The 26,651-nt window shown below is 42.6% G+C and overlaps 1 protein-coding gene across 2 annotated transcripts in view; it reads left to right on the top strand.

Moving 5' to 3' along the window:
* snx19b (sorting nexin 19b) overlaps nt 1-26,651 on the top strand; it is a 182,625-nt gene that overhangs the window by 98,392 nt on the left and 57,582 nt on the right. The window contains exon 9 of one of the 2 annotated variants that reach the window (XM_041174200.1): nt 21,113-21,220. The exons of the other annotated variant lie outside the window; for it this stretch is intronic. Coding sequence (XP_041030134.1) covers nt 21,113-21,182 — 70 coding nt within the window. The 3' untranslated portion in view covers nt 21,183-21,220. The remainder of the gene's footprint in view (nt 1-21,112; nt 21,221-26,651) is intronic. 2 annotated transcript variants of the gene reach the window in all.

Genomic DNA, 26,651 nt, shown 5'->3' with positions numbered 1-26,651 from the left:
ACTCAAAGGCTGCCGTACCTCTCCAAAGGGGTAACCTGGTTGTGCAAATAAGTCCACAAAGTTCAGACCTGCTCGTACCTGGTCTAATCTGTACATTTCAGGTGTCACACCCCTGGCCTACCAAAAACCCAATTCAGTGGAGGCAGCTAATGATTTAAGTGGCTGGCAGCCTCTATAAATCACGCAAGCGTGAAACACGCCCTCTCCCATTCCCATCCCTGCAAAAATGGGAAGTGCCATGTTCCGGGACCGGACTTACAATTTTTGACCACTTTCACTATTTTCACCATGACTGAGAGGCTCACTATTGTGGCGAAAATCTGGGCCTGTGTGTCCTATCCTGTAAGATATTAGTGAACCAATTGGGTTGTTATGAGAATCCAACAGCTTCATGGTCACTCTTACTGCTGGATACCAATCTTTTATTTCAAGATGTTTTGAAACTGAATTAATACTCTCAAAATATCATGGTCAGATTTGAATGCATGTTCTCTGGTTTATTACTCTACTTATCAAGTAACACAGTCACTGTACCGCAATACCTCAGACATTACCATTTACTGACTTTTCCGTGTTGTCATAACCAATTTTTTTTAATGACAGCTTAGGGTGGATCTATATTGCAGTGGTAGCATCAGTACCAAGTTGTTTTACTTTGCGCTAAGATTGAAGTTGCAGTGCACCATGTTGTGAGCTACCACAAAATTACCATTTGACTTAAATGCACCTTTAGTGTCCTAATTTAAATCCATCCACCCAATTCAACGTATTGTGTCTAATTCATTCACTTGTGGTATCCTGATTTGACTACCCCCCTCCAAACCAAAACATAAGATAGAATGGTGGATATTTGGTGGTCCACTGCTGAAAATGGAATTTCAGACTGTGCTCCCCAGCTGTTTTTACATTGGGGTATCCTGCCTTTCGCTGTTTAAAACCTGGCTAACCTTAAGTGACCTTTGAGTTCCCAGTGTCTGCCTTTAACTTCTTCAGTTAGTAAAGTAGAACTTTGTAGGCCATTGATTTGCTCATTGAAACTGTAAATGCTGCTGTATCACCAGTTAGCACGGATTATGGAGCTGCAGAGTGGGGCTGGACCTGCCAGCTTCTCCACTTGTTCATGATGTCGCATATGGCTCCACACTGAATACGGGTAAAAGAAAGACTTGCAGTTATATAGTGCCTTTCACAACCACGGGATGTCCCAAAGCCCCTTAAAGCTAATAAAATACTTTTTGAAGTGTAGTCACTGTTGTAATGTAGGAAACATGGCAGCCAATTGGCACGCAGCAAGCTCTCACAAACAGCAATTTGACAATAACCAGATAATCCTTTTTTTTTAGTGATGTCGATTGAGGGATAAATATTAGCCAGGAACCAAGAATAATTCCCCTGCTCATCTTCGAAATAGTGCTAGGGGACCTTTAAATGGCAACATGAGAGTTCAAATGAGACCTCGGTTTAATGAGTTTGAACATCAGTCATAACCGATATTGAAATTTTCAGCAGATTCAGTGTCTCAATTTTCATTCATTGTATGTGGACAATTTATGATAATTCACCTAAAAGTGGCTAATCCGCCCTCAGAATCAATGAGTCATACATTCAGGAAAAACTTAGGTCGAATGAGATTTAAACCTGGGACCTTTGTAGTCTGTCTGGTTTGGCTACCTACTGGACTGTGTCTTTACCATTATGGGAGCAAGATAATCCATTTAGGGCCAATATCTAAGAACTTTTGTAACAACACTTCGATTCAAGATCCTACTTCCAGGAAGTGTTTTGTAGGAAAGTAATCACATTTTTATGTCGATTTGAACTTGTAGTAAGCCGTAATTTTTCAATCGTTTTTCAAAATGAGTGATTTTTATAGTATACGCACTTAAAATAATTAAAATGAAATTGTTACAAGCATGGTTGAAAAAATCTTTATTTCTTGTTATATTTTGAAACTTTAGTAAACCTAAAGCAAATAAAGATGTCTGTAAAAGTAAATAAGATATATTAACTAATAAATATTTAGTTTGTTGTTAAGCTTTGCCACCAATGGTTTTTAGCCAGAAATGTGGCCGAGGCTGTGATTGGCCTTGTAAGAACATGCTAGGTCCGAGAAAAGTGGACAAAGCATTTCATTGTCACATTGCCAGATTATGCACGTGCAACTTAGTTCTCCTATCCCTGAGGTCCCATTTGAATTAATCAACACACGTGTAGAGTGTGGGTTGCTTGCAAACAGCCCCGCATTACAGATTCAGTAAAACAAATTTTAAAAACGTAATGCATGCAGATGTTAATGGGGAAGAGTGTGGGTCGAGTGCCCATATTAGTACTTCACATAGTACCCGCATTCTCCTTAATAGGTATTTCTGAAAGAGACCTTCAGAACGTAGCAATCACTGAAACTGATAGCCTTATTCTGAGAATGCAGTGGATAGCTTGCTAAGTGTTTAAATATTTGAGTACTTTTAATATGAAAGAATAATGCTGGATGTGATTCATATGTTCTAGGAAAGCTAAATGGATCACTTGACTTATGGCTTATGTTTAATTATAACATGCATTCCAGCCTGGAGAGGTAATAGACTTAATGTGACTATGGCTAAGTTGTATCACAAGCATAGAACAGAAGCAGTAGATGGCAGTAGAATACCACAGTTGCTTTGCAGGACTTTTTCACTTGTAAGTTTAATTGTATTGTTATGATATGGCATTTCTTCTGTTTTGCCTTAGCTGAACAGTGAGAGTAAACTTGCAAATGTACATTGTTAAACTGCCGCTATTAAGTTTTACTTAACGCTTAGTATGCCTCAAAATGGCTGAATCAGGGAGGGGAAAATTAGGAAGGCTCCTGATCATATATCCAGTGACCTATTCTTGTAGGAACAGAACAGGCTCTTCTGAGGTTCCCTGGTGAATGAATGTTGCTTACTGCCTAGGCTCACTGAAAACTGCTTGACTGAAGGCTTTCCAGTATCTGTGCAAATGTACTTCAGTTCAATCAGCACCTTCAAGAAGAAGACAGTACAGAATTGAAATTCTCTTAATAATTGTATTTTAATAATTGACCTGTGAGGACGTACTTAGAAAAGGATTTACAATTGTATGAATTGCTTTGGTTTAATAAGATATATTTTGTTGTTAATTAGGAATATTGTATATGTATATAAAATGTGTATTTTAAGTGGAATTTGTCATTCCAACTGTTGTAAAAGTGGGAGTATAACATTCGTATTTCATTGACAAAGAAGGTGGAGTTAGATATAGCTCTTGGGGCGAAAGGATATGGGGAGAAAGCGGGAGCAGGCTATTGAGCTGGATGATCAGCCATGATCATATTGAGTGGTGGAGCAGGCTCGAAGGGCCTACTCCTGCTCCTAGTTTCTATGTTTCTATGTTAACTCTCAAATATTAATGCATTCGACAATGGTTCATTATATGCTTTATGTCTCAAGTTTCAATGTTGTTTTTTACAATTGGAATACATATAAATCTCTGTATTTAATAGTACTTCAGGATCTCGTACTACAGGGGAACGGAGAACTATGTCTTAATAACAGTGAGGCTGAGCTGGAAAGCTTCCACTTGTCGATTCTATCTAATCGTTTCCCATGCAATACAGTGGTTGTTAACACAAGTTGCATTTCTTTCAGCTGGATTTCATTTCAAATTGCAATATGCCCAGAATCTTAGGGGCAGCATGTGGGGCAGGCCCCACTGGCCAACACGGAAAATGACGTGCAGTGACGTTGGGCATGTTTCCTGACGTCACCGTGTGTAATTTAGCTCTTCAGTTCGGCGGGCGCGCACCAGAGTTGGCTGCGCGCCCGCTGAACTGTCAAAGGCCTATTAAGGCCATTTAAATATCAATTAAAATAATTAACATAGCTGCCCATCCAACCTTAAGGTTGGCTGGCAAGCGAAGAGCCCAGGCAGCCTTTGCATTTATTATGAAACCTCACCCACGGGCGGGATGAGGTTTCATGAAGGTCTCTGAACTTCAATAAAAATTTTTCATAAAATTCATAGACATGTTCTAGCTGTCACATGAGAGGACATGTCTTAAAAAAAATTTTTTTCTTCATTTAAATTTTTAAAAATCAAACTAATCCCACTGAGGCAGCTCTGTGCCTCAGAGAGATTTCTGCACTCTTTCGCGCATATGCAGGCCATAACTCAGGCTACTCCCCCCGCCTGCACAGGGAACGCTCAGTGCTTCCGGGTGCGCGTCACGCTGGGTGGGCCTTAATTGGCCCGCCCATGCAAAATGGCAGTGCACACCCACCCACTCCTGCTCCTGCCCAGCACCACCCCCCCCCCCTCCAACAGGTAGAAAATTCTCCCCATGAAATCAGACTTGAGTAAAATAAACAAGCATAGAATGATTGATGTGTTGGTGATGGAGTGTATGATCTAATTTGCTACTAAGATGCCTTTTGGGGTGAGATATAGAGGATTTCTCTATTTTTCAATGTTACTATACTGAGTTTTGAGTAATGAGTCTCAAACAAATTTAACTGTTCTCAGAACCCCCTTTCCTTTTTAATTTGAGTCATTCAATTCTTAATTCTGTACAATTATTAGTGTAATATTACAAAATAGTTCCCTCAAATTTAACATTAGATATCTACCAAACTGTCTTCCTAGGCAGTCACTTGGGAATGGGGATGAGTTGCTTCCACTCTGGTTTGATGGGTTCTGAGAGGACTGATAAGTCCAATGCGCAAACTGCAGGTTCTGGCACATACAGGGCAGATAGTGCTTGAAAGGTTGGGTAGATAAGGTGTTTGGAGGTTTGTGTGCTCTCTCCGATGCCTCAACTTCACCTGTGGGTGCTCCTGAAGTAGTCTGTTGATTTGTTTGTTGCTTTCCCGAATAAACCTTCTCCATTTTCCTTAGACAGCACCTTCCAAATCCATGACCACTACCATCCTGAAAGACAAGGGCAGTAGATGCATGGGAACACCACCGCCTACAAGTTCCCCTCCATGCTACTCACCATCCTGACCTGGAAATATATTGCAGTTCCTTCACTGTAGCTGGGTTAAAACCCTGTATCTCCTTCCCTAACAGCACTGTGGGTGTACCTACAACACATGGACCACAGGGTTCAAGAAAGCAGCTCACCACCACCTTCTCAAGGACAATTAGGGATGGGCAATAAATGCTGGGCTAGCCAGCGATGCCCACATACCATGAATGAATAAAAAAAATTGGGTCAGTCATAAGCCAGGGACTCCCATGAGTTGGCGGGAATGTTTTATCTCTTCAGGGATGCTTTAGGGACATCACTAAAGTGCTTCTGCTGATCTCCTTGGAGTCTCCGGTTGTGACCAAATTTTGAGTAGAATGGTTACTTTGGGACTCTGGTGTCAGGCATACGAATAACATGTCCTTCACAGTGGTGCTGGTTTTAAGTGATTAATGCCTTGACGCTGAGCATGTTGGCTTGGAAGAGGACGCTGCTGTTAACCACCTTTCTTGTCACTGGATTTGTAAGATCTTGCAAGGATACTTCTGATGGTACGTCTCCTCTGTGCTTTGTGGTGCCTTCTGTAGGTTGTCCAAGTCTCCAAAGCAGAAAGGAGTGCAGGGATCACTGCTGCCCAATAAAGTATTACTTTTTGGGCTTGGGTTCCTTATCCACAAATATTCTTCCTCAGTTGCCCAAAGCCTGAGCTGGCACATTGGAGGCGATGATAAATTTAATCTTTTATGTCAGCCTTCATCAAGAGTAGGCTCCCAGGCCACAGAAAATGGCCCACATTTTCTAAGATCTTGCCGTTGATGTTAATCAACAACATAATGAACAAATGGTGGATAAAAAGAGAGTAGGTGATCCAACATATCGCAAAAAACAATGACGTGAGGTTTTTTCAGTACTGTCAAGATGATCTACGGCTCTAGCACTCAAGGACCTACCCTGCTGAGAGCAAAACATGGAGAGTAGCTCATCAAGACTGGGAGAGTCAGTGCTCACTGGAGAGAATATTCTGAAGAGCTCTTCGACTTGAATATCTGCAACAACATTCCTCAATACCCTGTCCGGCACAGTCTCAGTGCTACTGCAGGGCCTATCCCGGTTCTGAATGAAGCTAGGAAAGCTGAATAACAACAAGGCCTCTGGAGCAAACAGAATCCCTGCTGGAATTCTGAAACAAGATGGAGATACACTCCTGGCACGGCTGCACAATTTAATTTCCCTATTCTGGGAAGTGGAGTGCATGCCAGGGGATCTCGGAGGCGCTGTGATTGCGACTACATTCCAGAAGGGCGACAAGTCAATTACGATAACGACAAAGAGTGTTGGCCTGCTGTCTGCCACAGGGAAGGTCATTGCAAGGATCCTCTTCAGTCGCCTCCTCCCAGTGGCTGAAGAGCTCCTCCCAGAGTCACAGTGCAGTTTTCATCCCTCAAGAGGCACCACAGACATGATCTTCATTGAGCAGAAAATTCAAGAAAAATGAAAGTAATAGCACCAACCACCATACATGGCCTATTATGACCCCACAATAGCTTTTGACTCTGTCAATCATGAAGGCTGATGGAGTATCCGCCTCAAACTAGGGCTGCCCTCAGAAATTTGTCACCATCATTCTCTGCCTACTCCACGATGATATGCAAGCCATGATCCTCACCAATGGAACCAACAGAGACCATATCTCAGTGAAGACTGGGATCAAACAAGGTTGTGCTGTTAAACCAACCCTCTCTTCCATTTTCCTGACTGCAACTTTGCACCTCACCTCCAGAAAATTATCCACAAGTGTGGAGGTGATCGACAGAACAGACCGGAAGCTGTTCAACCTACGCCACCTTCAAAACAAAAATCACCCCAACCTCAGTAATTCAGCTTCATTGTGCCAGTGTGTGTGTGTGTGTGTGTGTGTGTCCATTCAGAAATTCAGTTTCAGGCCATAGTCTGAGTCCATAGAGCGAATGAACCTTTCACTAAACACCCGGAAAACAAAGGTTTTCTTCCAACCAGCTCCCACAGTACAACACCTCCCACCATCGATTAAGAATGGGCTATACAGCAGTCAGAAACACACACATACATGCAAATGCACACTCATTGCAAGTAGACTGCTACTTCGTCAGACTTGAAATTTCAACTGTATAAAAGTAGATGCATAAGTTAAACTATATAACATACCTGAGATGTTTTTGTGTGAGAGTTTGATTGAAATGCTTAATGTATTTCCTGTTGTCTGCCAGTGAAAATATTTGGAGGCGCTTTATTGGATTGTCTAAATGTTCTATATTATAATAACATTCTTCCACTTAGGTTGGATTTCTTAAGTATTCTAGCAGTATCTCTGTATTATGTTAAGGAACATGAGATGTGTAGCATTTTCAGTCGAGGATGATTTAATTATTGGCCCCAAAGGATGGATGAGAAGTCAGTGTTGGACAACTGAGATTTTTTTTGTTTCCCCTCTCCCAAGAAACATCTTAAATAAAACCACAATTTTCACTGGATCCCTGTCAATTTTTTAGTTGATTCCTGAACATTTAAGATATACTTAATTTATTGTGCTCTTCTGATTTCAGATTTTTCCCTACAAGAAAGTCAGATTGCAGCAGTTTATCATGAACTGAAGCCATGCTTTCACAGACAGGAACAATTTATCTCCTTCACTTATGTTTTTCCCTTCTGGAATTCTGGCAGTAACACCCATTAAGAATAATAAAGTTACTGCCAATTGTTACTACTGTTGCTATGTTATTATTCAAGGATGTCAACAATGGTCCTGTAAGCCATTGTTGCATTCTAAAATGTGACAATGTTGCTAGTGGAAATGAAGAGGGTAAACATTACCCTTAAAACCAGATGAATTTGCACTTTTGACACTTCCCAAAAACGATGCTGTTAAAATGGAAGAATTTATTCAGGTTTGGATACAAATGGAGTTTCATTTCAAAGTTTGCATACTGCTACTGTATTCTAAGTTATGCCTCACTTCAGTCTAATGAGGTGTATTTTTCCCCATTACACTATTCAAAGTCAGATTCACTGGTTGTGTTTTCCCTCCTTATTAAGGCCATTGATCATGATACATTAGGTTTCAGATGGACAGTAGGTGGATTGTCGAGTGTTGGCATTTCTCTGTCTATTAATAAAGGCCTTTCATAATTGGGATTAATCCTAATTAATTTAGTGTGACACACAGGAAGCAAGCCCTCTCACTTGTCAATCATGAACATTTCAGTGCTCTAGCTATGAATATTGGGGTTCAGTTAACCAACTGTGAAATCTAATTTACAATACTTAACCTGGCTTGAGTGGTATTATTGGCACTCACACCTGTAACTATAAGAGCATAAAGTAAGCATACAAACAACTATGGACTACTAATAGACAAATCTGTGACTGTAGGAATTTGAGGTAAGCAATCAAGCTGTCACACTGTCTAATCCTTTTCCATGTTCTGGTGAAAAGTTTCCAATCTGAGCTTCACCTCTCAAACTGACTCCTGCGTAAAACTAGTGGCAACCTAAATGAACATCAATACACATGAAAGTGACCTCAGTTGAATCCTATTCTGTCAGTTAATTGGGGCTAACTGCAGTAGCTGTGTTATGGTATAATGAAACTATTGTTAGAGAGTCATGATGTAGAATGACCAAATCTGGATGCGGGAGATAAGAGGCTCAATAATCCAGGTTAACAGTTACTCATTTTTGTAATCTGATAATTACAGTTGGATTCAATCCTTTTAATACCCAGTGAACTTGTACAAGTACCTTGTTTTCAAAGAATTTCTCACTGCCCTGTTTCTGTTATGTCTACTGTTTTCATTGGGTTATGTACTTCCCACTTTCTATTGTTCTGTACAGGCTGGATAGATATTTTCTGTGTCCTCTTGTTTTTCTTAACTGCATTTGTTTATAATTATATTTTGGCAACCAAAATGATTGCTTTTAATCAGTAGAAGCTTTGATCCTTTGACCCATGTTGTAGAAAGATTAACTGAATCACTTCCTAATAAGTTTGTAAAGTCAAAAATTCCAAATACTGAAAGAAACATTAGCAAGATGGTAACAATTAGAACAAAATGATAGTTTCCAATACTTGCCAAGGTATGACAGATAAACACACAGTTGAGTAGAATCTTGATCTTATCCTTAACATCACAAAACTTAGGGGTTAATAACAGTACAATTCATAGTAGGACAATTCTCATTCAACTAGCTAAATCATGTTCACCAGCATAATACCAGGGATTAAAGGGTTAAATTGTAGGGACAGGTTTCATGAAGTTGTATTTTGTTGTGATTGAAAGCTGAGGGATAATCTATTTGAGGTGTTTAAAATGATGAAGGAATGCAGAGAAACAATTTCCTCTGTTGTGGAATCCAGAACAAGAGGGCATAATCTTAAAATTAGAGCTAGGTCATTTTGGGAGTAAAATTTAAAAAGGCTTTTTTACACAAAGGGTATTGGAAGTTTGGAACTCTCTCCTCCACAAGGGCAAGTTCTGTTGACTAAGGTTAGTAGATTTTTGATGGGTAAGGGTATTGAATATGGAGCGAAGTTGGGCAAACGAAGTTGAGGTACAGATCAGCCATGATTTCACTGAATAATCTACTCATATTCCTAAGAATATAGCAACATAGCTGATTTACTATATACTTCCAGCCTTGTTTTGTCTACATACGGTATATGAGAATGTGTTCTGCAGTTTCATAGTTTAACCTGTGCATTTAACACCTGAAAAATATCCTGTAGGGTAAATTATTAAAGCAAGTTAATTAGGAAATGGATATAGCAAAGGATAAGAGACAGTTACACTAGTGGAACCCTTGGTCTCTGGCATGGCAGCCTCAATTTTATTACAGTTATTAATTCCGCAAAAGTTTAACTGCTCCAATTTGACCAAAAGGGTGCATCTTTGGGCAGTACTGTAACATGATGAAATCCCATGTGCCATTAAACTTAAAGGTTGTAAGGAATGATCTAGAAGATTTAAGTCACTGGTGGCTGTATGTTTCACGGTAGAATTAATCTTGCAAGCACATACTTGTGAATGAAACACTTTTAAAACTTAGAAAAGGTGTTCATTGTACATTAATTGTGCTTATTGTATAGAGGTGGTGAGCATTAACTGGGCATTCACTTGTATCACTACAAATAGGAACAGACTGAAGCTGGTGGTTAGTTTAGAAGGTGCTTGTTCACAACCTCTGTAAATAAAAGCTTAAAAAAGTGTGTAGAGATTGGCTCCAGTTCTATCCTTCATCACTGGACATCCTGTAATATATTAAAACATTCTAAAATCATAACCTGTCTTAACCCTTTCCCATATTAATCCTTTCCTACTTGTTAATTATGAAACGTTTTAGGATTATTTTACTTACACACAAAAAATACAATTTTCTCAATTACTAACCATATCTAAGAAAGTTACTGCTTGGGATACAGAAGACAAGTCTTCAATTTAGAGAGCTGAAGTCTGTGTGGAATAATAACTTGTTATCTCAAAATATTTGGAACAGTCTTAGAATCACTTATCCGTGAGCAATTCTTTATCTTCCTCTCTTGTGCCTTAGTTATAGCAGGAGCCTGTAATATAAAAGACAGCATTTTAGAACCTGAATAGGTCTGCAGTGGACCTCAATAATACTTCATTTCACCCTGTTCACAGCAAGAAGCAAGTCATTTTGTGGCTCGCTCCCTGCAGAGGTTAAGTCAATGTTGACAATAGATCCCTGGACACCTGACAGGCGTTAAATTGTTAAACTGGTGCAAAGCCATTCTTCACTTGTTTTCCAGTATTAATTTTTGCCTGGACTTACAGTGCTTTTGATTATGACTTGCCAAGAACGAACTGCATTAAAGCTGAGAAGGCAGGGAGAAATAGATTGCAGAATGTGAAACAACAATTTAATCTTTTCACACAGCTCCATAAAGAGTAAAAGGCCATCACCTGCAGTTCTCTTCAATTTTGGCTTAAAGCAAAATTGTCTGCTAAATATTTGTTGTGCAACACTCACTCACTATTAAATTAAGTACAGCTCCTGATGTTACAAAACCACTATTTTATTATGCCTAAATAAACAATTTACAGACACCTGGATAATCTTTACCTCAGTAGGGAAAAAAATCCACAGGAAAATAAATATATATGAACATATTTATCTAAAACAAGATTCTGTGGTTAGTGTTCCTCATTATTTGGAATATTTTAGCTGTATTTCCAGTCAGGCCTTCTATATTACAAAAAGATTAATATTCTAAATTTCTAAACTTGGCCAAAGGGTGATCTAATTAAATATTTTATGGTTTTTCCTTTTTAAATGTATGATTTAAAAATATGAACTGTACACTTTCACTATTTAGTTTAGTAAATTCTTCCGTGAGAAATATATTTCTAGTTGTCGCATGAACGAAAAAGTATAATGGATTCAAAGCCCTGATATTAATAGGGAGGGTAGGGGTGAAGGGTAGCATCTAGAAAACCAGGCAAGGGACATAGGGTCCTGCCCATCTAAACAGCACAACCTCCATTTAAAAAGAAGCATTCTGTAGCTTTAATAGTACAAAAAATAATATATTTTTTGCTTTGTTGAATAACAATTAGTGGCGAACGTGAAGATATAATCACGTTTGTCCTTGAACCTTCTTCATGTTATTAGCACCTGCTTTAAGAGTGGTATTACGGCATTGGAGAAAATCAAAGTCCTGTCTGCAGCATAGGCGAGATGTTGGAAACTATTTCAGTCCACACAGTAGCATGAATGCATCACTTTGTGAGATAGAAAAGAAGGGAAGCAGACCAAAGTCCACTAGAATCCATTATTGTCTTGGGCTTGTGAGCTTCTGCAACTCACCAAGGAAGCTATAGCCTAATTGCCCCAGGAAACAGACCTACAAGAAATGGAGCTACATTGTTGTTGCCCTTCCAGTAACCATAGACAATGATTGCATTTTTGCATTCTCCTTCCAGGCAGGACACTTAACAAGGTCCGTTTGTAGTTTACACCTGTGGCCCGTAAATGATAGGTGCCTTGTTTTAAGGAATGAGCCAAGTTCTTGTCAACAAATACAATTCATGGTTAACTAGAAATGCACCAAGGGAATACTGTGGCTAGGCGGGCTAGATGGACTGAAGACCTTCTGTTTGAAACCGTTATTATGGCCTCAATTTTTACGGGGTGAGGAGAATAGGGTGCACAGGAACATGAACCCAGCAAAGTTAGGGACGTGGAGGCCCTATTGACCTTAACAGCATGGCCTTATTTGAATTCATATTTGCAGAGTCCTGCTTGACAATAGATCAGATTGTCTAACTGACCAGCAGGAGGCCACAGATGGGGAGTCTGCGTGCTCAGGTGAACAGAAGAAATACCATGCCATAGAACAGTCATCTCTTTCTTCACTGCAATGAAAAATTGGCCTGCAGTGTAGGAAAACCAGTTTCCAACATGATCTGTAAGGAAGCACGTGATAGGTTCTGTTCGTACACATAAAATATCCTACATTTTACAGCTGACCATTGTACTGGAGAATATTTGTCTTTTTATTTGTGAAGCAGATTTCTGCTTTTATATTTCATAAAGTTGCTGCTGTACTATAATAGAAATACTCCATTCACAATATGAAATTCTCCAACATTACTCTAAATCTCTGCAAGGCTTCTAATTATTTCATATTAAAAGAGAGAAGTCATTCCATAGCACAGTCTTTTCAAAAATGATTACTTATGAAAACTATGATCTTATTGAATGTCACAGCAGGCTGATAGGGCCAAATGGCCTACTCTTGCTCCTATTACTTACATTTTTATGGCTTTTGTTACTGAAAGTTCCTCATCCTTTTGATATACTACAATCCAGATAAGACAGAAAACCATTTTTGTCAGGCTTTAGTGTTTCTTTGTGAGGAGTTGCACATCCCCGATTTTAATTACTCCACCATTGGCAGCGTACCTTCAGCTGTTAAGGCCCTTAGATCTGAAAAACACCTCCTTACCTCCTTTTCCTCCTTTAAGACACTCTTTAATACCCATCTCTTTGACCTGAATAGCTGAAATTCGTTACAGAAAAATGTGTGATGGGCTGAAAATAGAGACATTAAAGAAACACAAAAAGTATCTTCCACCTAAATATTGTTTCTTTTCTATCCAGTGTACGATTCTGGAAAATTTGAAAATTTTTGCAGGTGAAAGGGAAAAAATAACCTGGGCTTTTAAAAGTAGCTCACATTTCTTAAATACTGAAGTAACATTGCCAGAACAATCAACAATTGCTAACCTTCCTATAATTGTTTATGATACGTAACTGTTTATGTAGAGACAATAAGAGGATCAGCTTAACTGTCAGGCATAAGTAAGTATATTTACTGTTGGAGAGCTTGCTAAAGAGTATTGGGAATATATTTGTGATTTATATAAAATTATATACTTTGCATTTACATATTTAAAAAGTTAAAATTATACAATATGTCAAGGGCAACATGGTTAAAAGGACTCAAATTTTTGAGTAATTTTCATTAGCAAGTGGTCATTTGCCCAAAAAACTTTTTTCTCGACCTTTTTATACTCAACTGGAGCGGATGATGAGAAAAAAGAGCTTAATTTAATTTTGCACCCATTTACAGAAAAAAGTCACTTCTGAGCAATACGTGTTATAGATTAATAGTAAAGTTGGACGCGATTTGCACATTAGTCTGGCCAATAATTATATTATTAGCTGGAAATGATTACCACCTCCTCCACTGAGTGAAATCAATTCACCAGCCTTACTCATATTTCTCTTGAGATAACTGCAAGTTTAAGGTTGATGTGTATTAGAAATACAATACATATTGGAACGAAAAATTACAAACATACAATTAAAGAATTTTTTTTTGCACTGTATTAAATCCCTGCAAAATATAACAGATTGAGAGAGGGATAATCTGTGAGCCATCGGCTTTTGTTGCTTTGCATCTGCGATAGGTTTACAGCTTTAAGAACATAAGAAATACGATTAGGATAGACTATTTGGTCCTTTGAGCCTGCTCCACCATTCAGCAAGATCATGACCGATCTTTGACCTTAATTCCACCTTCCTTGCACTATCTCCATATCCCATAACTCCCTTGGTACCCAAAAATATATTGATCTCTATCCTGAATGTACTCAACAACTGAGCATCCACTAAGCATCTATGGTTTACAGAATTCCAAAGATTCACTATCCTTTGAATGAAGAAATTTCTCCTCATCTCAATCCTAAATGGCCAACTTCTTATTCTGAAACTGTGACCCCTGGTTCTACGTTCCCCAGCTGAGGGAAACATTTTGTCAGCGTCTACCCTGTCAAGCCCCTTAAGAATTTTATATGTTTCAATTAGATCATCTCTCATTCTTTTAAACTGTTGGGAATATAAACCTAGCTTACTTAATCTCTCCTCATAGGACAATCCCTCATCCCAGGAAATAGCCTAATGAACCCTATTTCCCTCCCTCTAGGGCAAATATGTCTTCCATTAGTAAGGAGACAAACTGCAAACAGCATTCCAGGTGTGGTCTGATCTAAGTCCTGTATAATCGTAGTACAACTTCTTTGCTCTTATACTCCAGTCTCTTCATAACAAAAGCTAACATGCCTTTTGCCTTCCTAATTGTTTGCTGAAGAATTACATACTCCCATTCCCGCGTGCGCGTGCTCGTTCCCACTCCCGCACGCGCTCATTCCCACTCCTGCACTCGCTCCCACTCCTGTGTGCGCTCGCTCCCACTCCTGTGTGCGCTCGCTCCCACTCCTGTGTGCGCTCGCTCCCACTCCTGTGTGCGCTCGCTCCCACTCCTGTGTGCGCTCGCTCCCACTCCTGTGTGCGCTCGCTCCCACTCCTGTGTGCGCTCGCTCCCACTCCTGTGTGCGCTCGCTCCCACTCCTGTGTGCGCTCGCTCCCACTCCTGTGTGCGCTCGCTCCCACTCCTGTGTGCGCTCGCTCCCACTCCTGTGTGCGCTCGCTCCCACTCCTGTGTGCGCTCGCTCCCACTCCTGTGTGCGCTCGCTCCCACTCCTGTGTGCGCTCGCTCCCACTCCTGTGTGCGCTCGCTCCCACTCCTGTGTGCGCTCGCTCCCACTCCTGTGTGCGCTCGCTCCCACTCCTGTGTGCGCTCGCTCCCACTCCTGTGTGCGCTCGCTCCCACTCCTGTGTGCGCTCGCTCCCACTCCTGCACTCGCTCCCACTCCCACATGCACGCGCTCACTCCCACTTCTGCGTGCGCTCACTCCCACTCCCGCATGCACACGCTCACTCCCACGTGCGCTCGCTCCCACTCCCGCATGCACACTCTCACTCCTACTCCCGCGTATGCGCTCACTCCCACTCCTGCACTCACTCCCACTCCCACGTGCGCTCACTCCCACTCCTGCACTCGCTCCCACTCCCGCATGCACACACTCCCACTCCCACGTGCTCTCATTCCTACTCCTGCACTCGCTCCCACTCCCACGTGCGCTCACTCCCACTCCTGCACTCGCTCCCACTCCCGCATGCACACACTCCCACTCCCACGTGCTCTCATTCCTACTCCTGCACTCGCTCCCACTCCCGCGTGCGCGCGCTCGCTCCCACTCCTGTGTGCACGCGCTCACTCCAGCTCCTGCGCATGCACTCACTCCTGCGTGCGCGCGCTCACTCCCACTCCCGTGCTAACTCCCATTCTCCCATGCGTGCGCTCACTCCCACTCCCGTGCTCACTCCCACTCTCCCACGCGTGCGCTCACTCCCACTCCTGCGTGCTCACTCCCACTCCTGCGCGCGCGCGCTCGCTCACTCCCGTACTCATGGACAGCGAGTCTTTTCATCCTCACCACATACCCCTACCACCCCATTTGCATCATTGCATCCAGCCTCTGCTTTGGGTGGGCTTTGCTGACGGGACAGGTTGGACAACTCTGTGTTCTATATTATCTCATACTAATCTTAAATCTACATTCAAACTAAAACAGCAGCAATGATTGGGCTGTATTATCTTACAAAGCTCTCAGGTTTATAATGCATCCTGCGAATGGGGGCCCTGTGCCAAGGCACGGTGTGTTTCATTGTAAATCCGCCCCTGCTTATTACAGTTGTGTTCTTGCCTTCCTATTCTTTAAACTTGAGCATGCACGCCAGTGTAATCATTGAGTTATCATTGCTACTACCTTTTGCTGATTTGCATGGCTGGAGGGGAAAGAAACTAAAGCTGAGGAGCTTTCATTATGATGGGTGCTGCTCTTGTAAAAGCTTCCACATTCACTGTTTCTGCATAAGGAAAGGAGTCAGAAAGCATCCACAATCCAAATAAGTCAGGAGCAGAGATTTATTTTCTTAAGACACCATAGTAGAGGCTTCAGTATGTCAAGTGGTACTAATGTTTGTATGAATTAAAGCCAAAAATCGAGATTTTATTTTGAGCAGCTTGCTAGATACATAACGCATCAGGAGTTTTTTTTTCCCCTTTGTATTTGGGCCAAATTAAAGCCATGTGGGTATCTGATGTAATGTGCACCTCAGTGTGTGGTATGTGCCATGGTGCACCCCATCGAAATATCTGGGGTCTAATTTTCTATTCCCCTATTGAGTGCAATCCGGGCAGAGCATCCCTGAAAGTACCAGAATCTCCTTGTATTTGTGGATTACTCTGGCATTCTGCCGGTGCAGAGGTTAGAAGGAAGTGCACCTCAAGTGAGGGAGTAAAGTGCTTCATTATTGCAAGCATGAGAGGCGGCGACAGCAGCACTGATTGTGGTGCCTTCTGCTTGTTGTCTGGAAACAGCAACCATAATTTCTGAAGCACCACTTATCTTTCTGAACTTAAGAAAATTTTGAAAATGAATTCTCCTGTGTGGAGACAGGAGGATGTTACTGGAAGCTTTTTCTCAAATCCTCCAATCAGGGTGCACCAGAAGAATTTGGCTTCTGCTAGGCAGATAGGTGGAAAGATGAGATGGGGGATGTTTTGATCATACCCCCCACATGATTAGCTTCCTTTTAAATGCTTTCACCTGTGCCAGGCAGAAAGATACCACAGCCCCTTATCACCTGAAGCAGAGGGCAGAGATTCAGTATAACTGGTCTCATTCTTTTTTCTGTCCTTTGTGGTTGGAAAATCAGTGTAACTGCAATGCAAAGTAGATAGTGTTTGCAATTTATGGCATTGATTTTCAGCAATTTATGGCATTGTGGTAAGCCTCTAATGTAGCAAATTAGACCATGGTATCATGATACCACAAACCAGTCAGATCCTAACATTATCCTGCAATCTATGTGGCATTACAAATCAATCACGTTTTTGGAATGGAAATTTCAACACATTTTTGGCTGTCATTTTGCAGGCCCATTGCCTCCTCATTAAGATACCAATGTCCTCTTGACTTAGGCCTCCACAAGTTATCTTCCCATTCAGTTGTGTGCTCTCCTACCTTCAACTTAAGATCTCACTTCCTCCTTAGAGCCAGAAGAGAATATTGTAAGTGCATTCTGCTCATTGAATATAGCAAAATCCTAAACACACTTTTTGAATGCATTAATGGTGGCACTGTATATATTGATCAGCATAATCCTTCCTCCACATCTCTCAACTCATTTCAAAGGTTTTGCAGCTTTCTCGAGGAGAAGCACCTCATCTTCCTGATAGCTACTTTACAGCCTTAACATTGATTTTTAACTACCCATTTTCTCTCAGACAGCAGGCGCTGGCAATAGAGATTGGCTGCACTAGAACCACATAGAGTGGAGGTGGTGGAGCTGGAGTATTTAGTAGATGGCCACTGACCAACTGTACACTGAATCTCTGCTGCAGCCTTGGGATTGGTCACAATTCAGTCCCATAGTACCTGGTCCACTAATGTTTAAAGTGGTTTAAGATGATGCTTGGGGACATTGACTTTTAAGGTCAGATCTAGTTATAATGAGGACTGAGAGAGGCAGCAATGCAGTGGTCATTGAAACAAGACTCTGATCCCTAAATGATCTGAATCCCTGTCATGAACTAACAGTTATGCAAACCCCATTGATTTTGAACTTGCCGAGGGAGAAAGCGGTCTCCTAACTTTTGCTTGATGACACCAATTTGCAGCACTATACTGATAAGACTAAAAATCAAAATACTGCAGGTGCAGAAAATCCAAAACAAAAACTGAAAATATTGGAAATACACATCAAGGCAGCCAGCAGCTGCATTGAGAACGGACAAGTTTATGGTTCAGATGCTAACTCTTGTTCAGAAATTTAGTTTTCTGTTTCCCTTCAGATAGAGTCAGCAAAATAAATCTGACAAAAGAATAAGGAAAAAGAAATGACTTAAAAAGAACGTGTACAGAACAAAAAAAAAGTAAAAAGGATAAGAACAAGATGGAGAAAATAATGATGGAGAAAAGATGGAAGAATAAAGGGAGAGAGAAGAGGAGCAAAGGGAGTAGGCGGACCTGTGCTGTGTGTGTTCATGTCAACTTCATTCTGCACTGGAGCCATGTTGTCAATGCCTGCTCACAATGTTGTGAATTTGGGGCAGGCAGGCAGGGTTCCGTGCAATTACTCAGAAGCACAGGAGGGGCTGAATTTAATGTGGGTGGTAGTGGCCCTGATGACAGCCCAGAAAGCCAGGTGCAACCCCACCTAGGCTATTTCCGGGAACCCTGACCCAATTAGTTGTCCGTAAGGTGATTAACTGCTGTTGTTGGTGCTTCCATCGCTTTACGGATAGAGATTCTTCCTCCAAGAGTTGCTGGCTAATCAAAGCTGCTGTTGACCACCACTGGGACTTGATGCAGCCGGAATAGCATCTTGAATGCTGCCTTGGAACCAGGTGAAGGTGGTCGGAGTTGGGCAGGCCTTTGTGAGATTTGAGGGGGGGAATTGTTTCCTCAGGGATGGTTTTCTCTCAGTGAATCCAAAATGCACAGGAAAAGCAATTAGACAAAGGAACTTAGCCATCTTTCTGCTATCTTTAAGGAATTGCATTGCAGTGTTCACTTATATTATTGTCAGATCCCCAGTGAAGTGCTATTAGACCAGCATGTTTCAATTTACAGTATTAAATACTTTCTATCAAGTTAATTCTGCTGAAAATAAAATCTTGAAGTAAATCTACAAGAAATAGGTTCAAAGAAATTGAAGGACACTCGTACTATTGGCACTAGTAAGTTGTGTGCGCAGCTCTGTATCAAGCCTTTCTCCTCGCCTTTCAGGACACCTAGTGTAATTTTTCAAATGATTAAGCAATGCCTGTTGCAATTGCCAAGTTTATGAGGCAATAAACGGGTTTTGCGTGACTTGGCTGAAATGTGGTTTATTTCTATGTATGTAAAAACATTTTTTGTAGAGTAAATTCAGTTTAAGCTATTAAATTACACTTTTATTGAAGACATTTGGAACCTGATTTTTAGAGTGTTTATTGTTTTTATTGTGAAACTACAGTCTAGTGGTGATCTTACGCAAGCTTATGTTTTTAAGAGTATTCATTGGCTTAGACTTGGTTTTTGTGGTACAATTTCTATTTATGCCTCTCGTGGCTTATTAAGTAAATGCCCAGGATGGTGTGGTACAGAACTGTCCAGAACAGAAAATTCCTTAGATATGTGCAGAGTTTGCTCTTCCCAGTCAGAACTGTATTGCAAGAATGCTCCAGTTACATATAGCATCTCTGACATCGGGAAGGGAAATGAAAATCAGGCTGGGTTTCCAACTCTGCTTGCTGCCCTGTGATCCCTATTGGAAAATGCATGTTTCAGGCTGGCAAGGTAAGGACAGTTTTGGGCATTGCTGTGACGCCTGAGGTAGTTGAACAAATTACCAAACGGATTGTCGAGAATGAAAGCGTGAAGAATGACCTTTTAGGAATCGTGCCAGGGTGATGTCAATGCTCACGAAACTGTCCACAATAGAGGTCACGGTCGACAGTAGAGAAGAAATCGGGGAATAATTATTCTTAAAAAGGTCCTGTTAGACAAGAAAAATGTTTCACTGAATATTTCTCCTTGTGTTCTCAAGAAAGTGTGAAAATAAAGAAGTTTTACCATTGTCAACACTGTGGTTACAAAAAGGTTTGCACTGCTGGTTGTAAACATTCGTATTTGAAAACAATTATTTCTTGGTCATGTCCTTTGTTCCAGCGCTTGGCAGTTAAATGCCTGAAGTGAAATAAATTTAGGCACTTTGAAAACTGTTCTTACGTTTGACAATTGATTCTGAATTCTTGTTGATCAAGAATATGAATGTAAAGAGGGTGTGAAAACAAAGGAGACACATATTTGGTAAATGAATGGCTCTGACTTCAGATAACTGACTCAAAATTAATGCCTCATACTTTTTGAGCCTGTACTTTCACACAAACCCTCTGTTTCCTAGATGGTCTAAAGTTGTGGTTTTGGTTGACAACAAAGCCTAACTTTCAGAGCTGAAAGTATGAGGAACAAAAAGTGAAATGTGCGTCCATAACACTCGATCACTGCTTATTTTAGTGCAATATTGAGAATTTCACATTAAAAGTTCACTCTGGGGAAACTGGGCACACAAAACACATATTCAAGAACATTATACAATTTTCAGAAAAATGAGTAATAAAATTATAAATGTCAAGAATTTACATTAGAAATTAAGGTTTTAGTATAGACTCAATGGGCCAGTTAATTGGGTCTTGCTTTTATCTTTTAGTGTTGCGTAATGTATCATCTCAGTTAAACTTTTTGAGGCAAATTCTCTTTTTATAACTTAAATGCTGGTAGGTTAATAAACAGTAAACCGAAGTTAATGATGCAAGCTTGTATCGGAAGATCAGATGGCATCCTGCTGGAAAGTGCACGCATAATGATTTCTTTTTAGGGAAAAAAGCAAGTTCTAGTTGCAGAATTGGAACTAATTAGAAACTAATGTACATTCTGTTATTAGACCCATGATATATTAATTACAAAATGCTGATAACGTTCATCATATAACAAACATTTTGTTTAATAGGCAGTGACTATAAGCTTTAGCTAAAATGGTAAAAAAAAATCTTGGTACTCAATTGAACCAAATCAAATAAACTCCTAGTTAATTGTTTAGCATGTTCTGCCATTATTTGTTTTGTTTCTCTCTTTTAATAGTTATTTACCAATAGGTTGCTATTTTTATTAATGTTTTGTACTCACAGCGTGCTCAAAGTCAGGAGGTGGAGGTTTGAAACATCTGGTACATGTTTGTATAGTAGAGTGGAACACTGAAAGACGCGGTTGGTCTGATGGGCTCAGATAATACTCCTGTGAGTAGAAGATAAGTAAATATTAAAATAATAACCTGTACTTTGTGTTATGATGGAAATCTACCTCTGAAGGTCAGAAGGGCAGAAAATGTGCTTGCATTAGAAAAGCAAGTGATCCAAATGTCTTCTGACCTGTATCACACTCACTTTTCTCCATGGCCAGGCAAACATCACAACATATTTCTGAGATAAGAAATGTGACTGAGTAATGTGCTGGAATTTTAATGCTGAAACTTAATAATCTTAATAAAGATACATTGTAAGAAGCATGTAAAAGTTAATATTGCTGACTCTCTTGTCAGTCACACATGCTACAGTTGTTACACCATACATTAAGTTAATCAATAGCTGATTTCAATACCTGTGTAAATTGAACAGCTAGACTTAAGACGTAGAGATCAAGTAGTTTGGGTAATTGAAGAATTAAACAATTACCTACTTAGAATCCATAATCTGCGGTACTGTTCAGTAACCTGTTGAAAATCAACAGTGTGTCAACTGTGGTTCAGTTGGTAGCACTCTCACCTCTCCACTCCAGGGCTTGAGCGTAAAAATCAAGGCTGATTCTTCAGTGCACTACTGAGGAAATGCTGGAGGCACTGTCTTTCAGATGAGGCGTTAAACTGAGGCCCCGTCTGCCTGCTCTAGGTGGATGTTAAAAATTCCATGGCACTGTTTCGAAGAAGAGCAGGGGAGTTATCCCCAACCAATATTTATCCCTCAATCAAAATCACAAAATTAGATTATCTGATTGTTTGTGGGAGTTTGCTGTGTGCAAATTGGCTGCCACATTTACTACATTTCAATGGTAACTTCAAAAAGTTTGTTAATGGGTTGTGAGTGTCGCTGGCTATTTATTGCCAGCATTTATTGCCCATCCCTAATTGTTCAAGAGTCAGCCACATTGCTGTGGGTCTGGAGTCACATGTCGGCCAGACCAGGTAAGGATGAGAGATTTCCTTTCCTAAAGGACGTTAGTGAGCCAGATGGGTTTTTACGACAATCAGCAATGGTTTTGTGGCCATCATCAGATTTTCAATTCCAGATTTTTATTAAATTCAGATTTCACCATCTGCTCTGGGGGAATTTGAACCCGGGGCTTCTGGAATACTAGTCCAGTGACAATGCCACTATGCCATCATGTCCCCTGTAAAGCATTTTGAGATGTCTGGTGTTTGTGAAAAACACTACATAAATGCAAGTATTTTTCTTTTATATAACATGACGGTTCATTCAAATTCAACCTTTGTTTCCCTGAGACTGACTATAGCACAAATATTAAAAATAAATTTAAAAACTTATAAATATAAATAAATAATACGTAGTTGTTGAACATCTTCATTTCCAACAATTACCAAATCACAATGATGACTTGTTTTTTTATGTTGAACTCACTCAGAATTGTCAGGCTTAGCAGAACAATACCCTAAGGTCCTTAACATAAATACATTAATGCTGTAAAAGTCAGTAGCCTGAGTTTCAAGTGACATTCAGTGACATTGTGATAAACTAATAATTTAACTTGTGACTCATGGGTCAGAATTTTACGTTCGGCGGGAGCAGTCGGGAAGCTGACCGGGCAGGTGGGAGGGCAGGTCAGCGGGGCAATCGGCCCCATGATTTTCTGATGAGTGTCTCGCTGCCCTCCTGGAGGAGGTGGCAGCACGGAGAGAGATCCTTGTCCCCAGGAACGGGAAGAGGAGCCCCCCCCCCCCCCCCCCCCCCCACCACCACCACCACCACCACCACCACCACCACCACCACCACCACCACCTCACCAAAAATGCCTGGGAGGAGGTGGTATCCAAGGTGAGCTCTCATGATATGGTGAGGCGCACATGGGTGAAGTGCCATAAGTGGTTCAATTTTCTCCTGCGATTGGGAAGGCATGGGTCACTTAGCACATCAGTTAGGAGCTGCCCCCCCCCCCCCCCCCCACGGACCTTAGAGGCCTTAGAGTGTGAGTGGCAAATGTCAACGACGCAGCATCTGGGCATGGGCATAAGTGCTGGCTGCTTGGAATGAGTGTCTTGCGGCTCCAGGGTCACAAATTGGCTGAACCCTGCGAGGTTTTCCTCAGGTGGGTTTGGCCAGGCTGCAATGACAATGCAGGTACAGGGTGGACTAATCAATGCACCTCTGTCCTTTCAGGAGAAGACATCCCACAACAATGCTGGGAGGTTGTGGACTGGCGGAGGACTGCCCCACCTACTCATCCTAATTTGATATGAGCAGGAGGCCCTGGAGTTGGAGAGGCGCCATGCGCCTAGGTCAACCGGCCGCGGTGAGGTTGGGTTGCCACAGGGAGGTAAGAGTGCAGTGCACTGGGGTCAGTATGTCTGTAATAGCAACCATTCCAGTGTCTCTATACTGATGTGAGCCTCGAACATGGAATCCCCATTGATAATGGAAAGATGGGTGCCAGGCATACATAGTCACAGTGTAATGACTTCAACTAATGACATGTCCTTGTTTTTTCTATCGTGCTCACCAGCAGCCCATCGAGGTGAGGAGCCTGAAGGCCCACCACTGACCCCAGAGGACAGCAACCATCGAAATGCACCTGCGTCACACCCTCTCAGCCAAGCAGGCACCAGCACAGATACCAGCACCTCGTTGGGCATTACATCAGCGGCTAGTATCTCGGTGTACATCGGTGAGTGCTTCACACTCGCTTGAGGTGCAGATGGAGGCAGAGTGTGCCCAGGGCTCCGGCAGCCGGAGGACTGCTGGGGACCAGGAACATGGTTAGTCGGTGGCTGGTGATGTGCCTCTGAAGTCGTCCCTGAGGCAGCAGACGCTGGAAGTTCAGCAGGGTGTGTGGGAGGATCTGGCGGAGATACATGAGGGAATGCGTGCCATGGTCTCTGTTGTGGATAGGTCCTTGCGGAGCATAAGCAATGCAATGACCCTCATGGCTGAGCGCACTGCCTCCTCCATGGAGAGAGTAGCAACTCTCGTGGAGAGGCTCCTTCAGGAGCTGAATCATGGGTTCCTGGGGATGTGCTCGGACCTGCAAGCCCTCACACCAGCAATGACCTCAGGTGATCACTGTCAGTGTAGGAGATGGATGGGGCACCCGGTATCCCAGCTAGGTGCTCATCCATCAATGTTGAGCTCGGAGGACCAAAGTGAGCTCACTTTGGTGCACGAGCTGCTTGTTGTCTCTGCAGGCTCCTCTCAGGGCGCTCCGGGCGATGGCAGCAGCTCCTCCGCCTCTCTGCCAGTGGTATCTGATGAGGCAGCGGCAACTGGGGAGATGCCAGCCATGGCACTGGCCACACCCTCCCAGGCGGGGCCAGCACGGGCTCCACAGGCCATAGGACGTCTGCCAAGGTCATCAAGGCCAACAGGACAGCAGAGTCAGCAGGCTGTCTCCAATGTCGGTGCCAGTGAAGGGGGAGCACCTAGATGTAGCACTCACAAGCGAAAACTTAAGCACTTTAAGCACAACACTTATCACTGGTGATATTTTTCTTCTCCCACTTTTACATTAAATGTTATTTGGTGTGATGGATGACACCTGTCAATTTAAGTTGTATTATGTACACCACCACAGCACTTAATGTGTTTCTGCTCAACAAGTCCCTGGGTGCTTCATTAGTTCTGCAGGTGCAGGGTAACCCATGAGGTTATGAGTGATTTGTTTGTCATTGAACTTCATTGAAATGGCACATGGTGCATATTGTGCTCCAAGCAAATATTCCTTTCAGACATCGAGTGTGGAGCCTGCAGCCCTGGCATGTGGTGGTGGTTCTTATTTGGTAGGCTAGATGAAGGAGCGTTAGATCAAAGCGTCCCGGATGTCCCTGCATCCCTGGAGGTTGGCTAGGCCTCTCCCCTCAGCGTTCTCCTGAGCGTGCTTGTCCTCGGACTCACTACTGGACTCATCGTCTGTTGCCAGAGCAGCTGCGTCAACGTCATCTTCCTCCCCCATGTCCCCCCCTTTCCAGTGCCAGATTGTGGAGAGCGCAAGATGCAATCACTATCAGTGACACATGATCTGGGGGGCATTGGAGTGCGCCCGCTGAACCGTCCGGGCATCGGAAGCGCATCTTGAGAAGACCTATGGCTCTCTCTCCCACAGCCCTTGTGGTGCCGTGGCTCCTATTGTACCGCTGCTCGGCCTCTGTTCTTGGATGGTGGAGAGGTGGCATGAGATACCTTTTGAGGGGATAATTCTTGTCACCCAGCAGCCATCCATCCAGTCAAGCTTGAGCATTGAAGAGCCTCGGCACCTGGGAGGTGTTTGGCTACCTTGCACAGGCTTGCAGAATCTGCATCCTATAGTCACACACTATCTGCACGTTCATGGAGTGGAAGCCCTTCCTGTTGATGAAGGCACCCAGGTCGCCCGCTGGCGCATTGATAGCCACATGTGTGCAGTCGATTGCACCCTGGATGCGGAGGAACCCAGCAATCGCTGCAAAGCCTCTGGCTCGCTCTGCCTGGCTGGCCTTGCCCATGCGGTAGTGAATGAAAGTCAGTGCACACCTGAACAGCGTGTCTGTCACCAGCTTGACACAATTGTGGACAGCTGATTGGGAAACTTCACAAAGATCACCCACTGACCCCTGGAAACAGCCAGAGGCATAGAAGTTGTGAGCCACTGTGACCTTTAGCACCACTGGCATGGGGTGTCCACCCACACAACCGGAGCTGATCTCAGGGCCGATCATCTGACAGATGGAGGTCGCTGTGTCCAATGAGAGTCAGAGCCACCTTCGGCATTGCACCTCAGACATATTGAGGTAGCTGCATCACTGCCGGTAAACCCTGGCAGCAGGTTAGTGGCGTCTTCTGCAGCCCCTCCCACCTTGGAATTCCTGTTGGCCTTGTGCTTGTGCCTGTCCTCCCACAGGTCGCTCCCATGGAGGCTGAGCAGGGACACCTGGCCTCCTCTCCTCCCCTCAGGGGAGGAGGTGCCTCCAGCGGAGACCACGATCCCCATTCCCAGGGTAAGGGAAGGCTGTCTGATACCCGGAAGGACCCAAGTGGTATGACTCCTCTGGAGTCCTGAACTGAAGCCTGTTATTGCTGTCAAAGCAGCTCTGAAGCGAAATTAAGTTGTCCTGTTCACAAAGCAAGCAGCAGCAACTTATAAGCTAAAATACAAACAACTCGCATTAGCAAGCCCATTCACCCCTCTTATCCCGCCAGTGGGTGAGGCTTTTGAAAACGTGGCCTGCCCGTTGCGCCCCTGCGACGCCCTGAAATTTGCCCGGGCTATGTAAACTCTGAGACAATTGGCGTCTCAATAACCTTAACTGGCCTGTTAATTAATGGCGGGTGTGCCTCCGTGTACATCGCGCGCCCTTCTAGTGAAATATCGTGAGGTGCATGGTGACGTTGGGAAGCGCACCCGACATCATCACGCATGATGTTACACCCGGGCGTTGCCCGCACGCCCAACGTAAAATTCTGGCCATTA

This window comes from Carcharodon carcharias, chromosome 25 (genome assembly GCF_017639515.1).
Source record: "Carcharodon carcharias isolate sCarCar2 chromosome 25, sCarCar2.pri, whole genome shotgun sequence".
Lineage (NCBI taxonomy): Eukaryota > Metazoa > Chordata > Chondrichthyes > Lamniformes > Lamnidae > Carcharodon > Carcharodon carcharias.
Note: the sequence above shows the minus strand (reverse complement) of the source record. Positions and strands in the feature narration are given on the sequence as shown.